The 2774-nt window shown below is 26.3% G+C and overlaps 1 protein-coding gene across 8 annotated transcripts in view; it reads right to left on the bottom strand.

The window, feature by feature from the left end:
* The window catches only part of LOC107856235 (D-lactate dehydrogenase [cytochrome], mitochondrial), a 75372-nt gene extending 74826 nt beyond the window's left edge, over window positions 1-546 (bottom strand). For 6 of the 8 annotated variants that reach the window (XR_007046730.1, XR_007046729.1, XM_047398860.1 and 3 more), the window contains exon 1: window positions 172-533. Coding sequence is in view for 6 of the 8 variants with exons in the window: in XM_047398860.1 (XP_047254816.1) it covers window positions 172-428 (257 nt within the window). In the remaining 2 variants the exon portion in view is untranslated. Of the gene's footprint in view, window positions 1-171 lie in introns of all 8 variants that reach the window. The other 2 variants (XM_047398859.1, XM_047398855.1) reach the window with 2 other exon arrangements.
* Between the last annotated feature and the right edge of the window lie 2228 nt (window positions 547-2774).

Genomic DNA, 2774 nt, shown 5'->3' on the forward strand with positions numbered 1-2774 from the left:
GGGGAATCAATGGCATGACTAATTTATCAATAGACTAACAAATGCAAATCAAAAGGAGTATCATTCTTTCCGATTGTTAAACTCACTAACATTGCGTAATAATTCTACTTCCAAAAAATATGTATGGAATTACTAATTTATCAACCAAAAAAAGATAAGGAAAAAGATTACCTTTTCAGGTCGGAAAGTGGAGCATCATTGAGAGAGACTGAAGGGTAGGTGTGTGAGTGCAGAGCAAGACAACCAGCAGAGACAGCAATGGCTAAAGGGATTAAAGAAACAACCCATGATGGCCCCTTTCTTGAGCAAGTTACCGGCTCTATAAGGCTAGATAGAATCTGGGGCTTCTGGTAAACTGAAGTTCGTAGATTACTGTAAATGGGTTTTGAGTAAGAACGTAAACGGGAAAACAATGAAGAGAAAGCCATTGCCAAAAGTTAATTGTACAGACTTGACTATATTACTGTTTAATAAAAGGGTAAGGGCAGGAGAACAGGCAGTGAACATGCCTATGCTCCGGCCGCTTACTTCATCATTTTACTATATATATATATATATATATATATATTTATTTATATATTAAAAAATTAATAATATTTAATTAAAAAAATAAATATTTATAACGAGTTTACTTCAGCTGTTTCAATCATAGTTTCATTAAATATCGCTCTTAATTAATTATTATGTGTCATATGAGTATTAAAAAATAATAATAGTTGATAGAAAAGGTAAAAATTACTTTCTAATAAGAGGGAAAAGAAAGGGCAGAAGAAGGAGGCAGCTCTCCGTCAACATACCTGTTTTTTAGCTATTTGCTTCGTAATTTTACTATATCACTTTTAATTAATTATTATAAGTCATTTATGAATTAAAAAATTAATAATATTTAATAAAAAAGTAAAATAAACATTTATGACGTGTTTGCTTCAGCTATTTCAATCGTAGCTTCATTAAATATTGCTCTTAATTAATTATTATGTATCATCTGAGTATTAAAAAATAATAATATTTGATAGAAAAGGTAAAAAATAATATGAAATGATAAATTAACTATTGATAATTTAAATGAACTTGACGACTTATATGAGGTCCACTTAAAAAAAATTACAAATATTTTTTATAGTAATTTTGTTATATCACTTTTAATTAGTACTTGATTGATTGGCGAATTATTGGGCCGAGCTGGATTCTCTAATAAGAGGGAAAGGGCTGGAGAAGCAGGTAGCTCTCCGTCAACATGTCTGCTTCTTCTTCAGCTTCTTGCTTCGTAATTTTACTATATCACCTCTAATTAATTATTATAGGTTATTTATATATTAAAAATTAATAATATTTAATAAAAAAATAAAATAAACATTTATGACGTATTTGCTTCAGCTATTTCAATCGTAACTTCATTAAATATCGCTCTTAATTAATTATTATATGTCATCTGAGTATTAAAAAATAATAATATTTGATAGAAAAGATAAAAAATAATATGATAAAAAATAATATGAAATGATAAATTGATTATTGATATTTTAAATGAACTTGACGACTTATATGAGGTCCGCTTAAAAAAAAATTACAAATATTTTTTATAGTAATTTTGTTATATCACTTTTAATTAGTACTTGATTTTATTATATCACCCCTAATTAATTATTATATGTTATTCACATATTAAAATTAATAATATTTAATAAAAAAAAAGTAAAATTGGCATTTATGACATTTCTGCTTCAACTGCTTCAATTATCTCCGTCAATATGTCTGTTTCTCCTATTTATTTCATAAGCTGCTTACTTTGTGATTTTATTATGCCATCTCTAATTAATTATTATAAGTTATTTCTGCATTAGAAAATTAATAATATATAATAAAAAGGAAAAATAGATATTAATGATATGTCTGTTTCAGCTGATTCACCCATAATTTGACTATATCACTCATAGTCAATTATTATAAGTGATCTAAATACTAAAAAACTAATATTAAAAAATTATTATAAAGTCATCTAAGTATTAAAAAATTAATAATATTTAATATTAAATTTACCTGACGTTTTCTATGAGGTCCATTTAATTTTTTTCCGCAAGTATTTTTGTATAGTAATTTTGTTATATCACTTCTATTTAGACATGTCCGCTTCGTTGTTTTAATCGTGATTTTACTATGCCACTCTTAATTAATTATTGTGACCATTTACGTATTTTGTCAATTAATAATATTTGATAAAAAGGGTAAAATAGATATAAAATGATAAATTAACGCTTGATGTTTTAAATTAACTTGACGTCTTATACAAGAACCACTTCAAAAAAATCTCATAAGTATTTTTTATAGTAATTTTGTTACATTACTTCTAATTAGTTGTTGTGAGTCATTAATACATGTCCGTTTCGCTGCTTCAATCGTAACTTTACTATATCACCCATAATTATTTATTATGGTCATCTAAGCATTATGACACTTAAATTATAATAGAAGAAAAAAATATTAGACATCACTTAAATTACTTTTAAAAAATGTAATTAACTATCAATGGCACAAAAGTTTGGACAACGAGAGCGATATATATTATTTGAAAATTACATGAAACATATTATACATTACAATAGTTAATAACTTAAAATATTTACCTGTGCTTTGCACGGGCCATTAGTAACTAGGGGCTTTGGGTCACAGGTGACAAAAGAGTTTTAAAATGAGGTGTAGGTGACACAAGTCTTAATTATTAGGTGGAGGTGACAATTACTTTATTATGGGTTAAGAAAGTTGGTGAAGTTTGA

The sequence above is a fragment of the Capsicum annuum genome, chromosome 11 (genome assembly GCF_002878395.1).
Source record: "Capsicum annuum cultivar UCD-10X-F1 chromosome 11, UCD10Xv1.1, whole genome shotgun sequence".
In the NCBI taxonomy this organism is placed as follows: domain Eukaryota; kingdom Viridiplantae; phylum Streptophyta; class Magnoliopsida; order Solanales; family Solanaceae; genus Capsicum; species Capsicum annuum.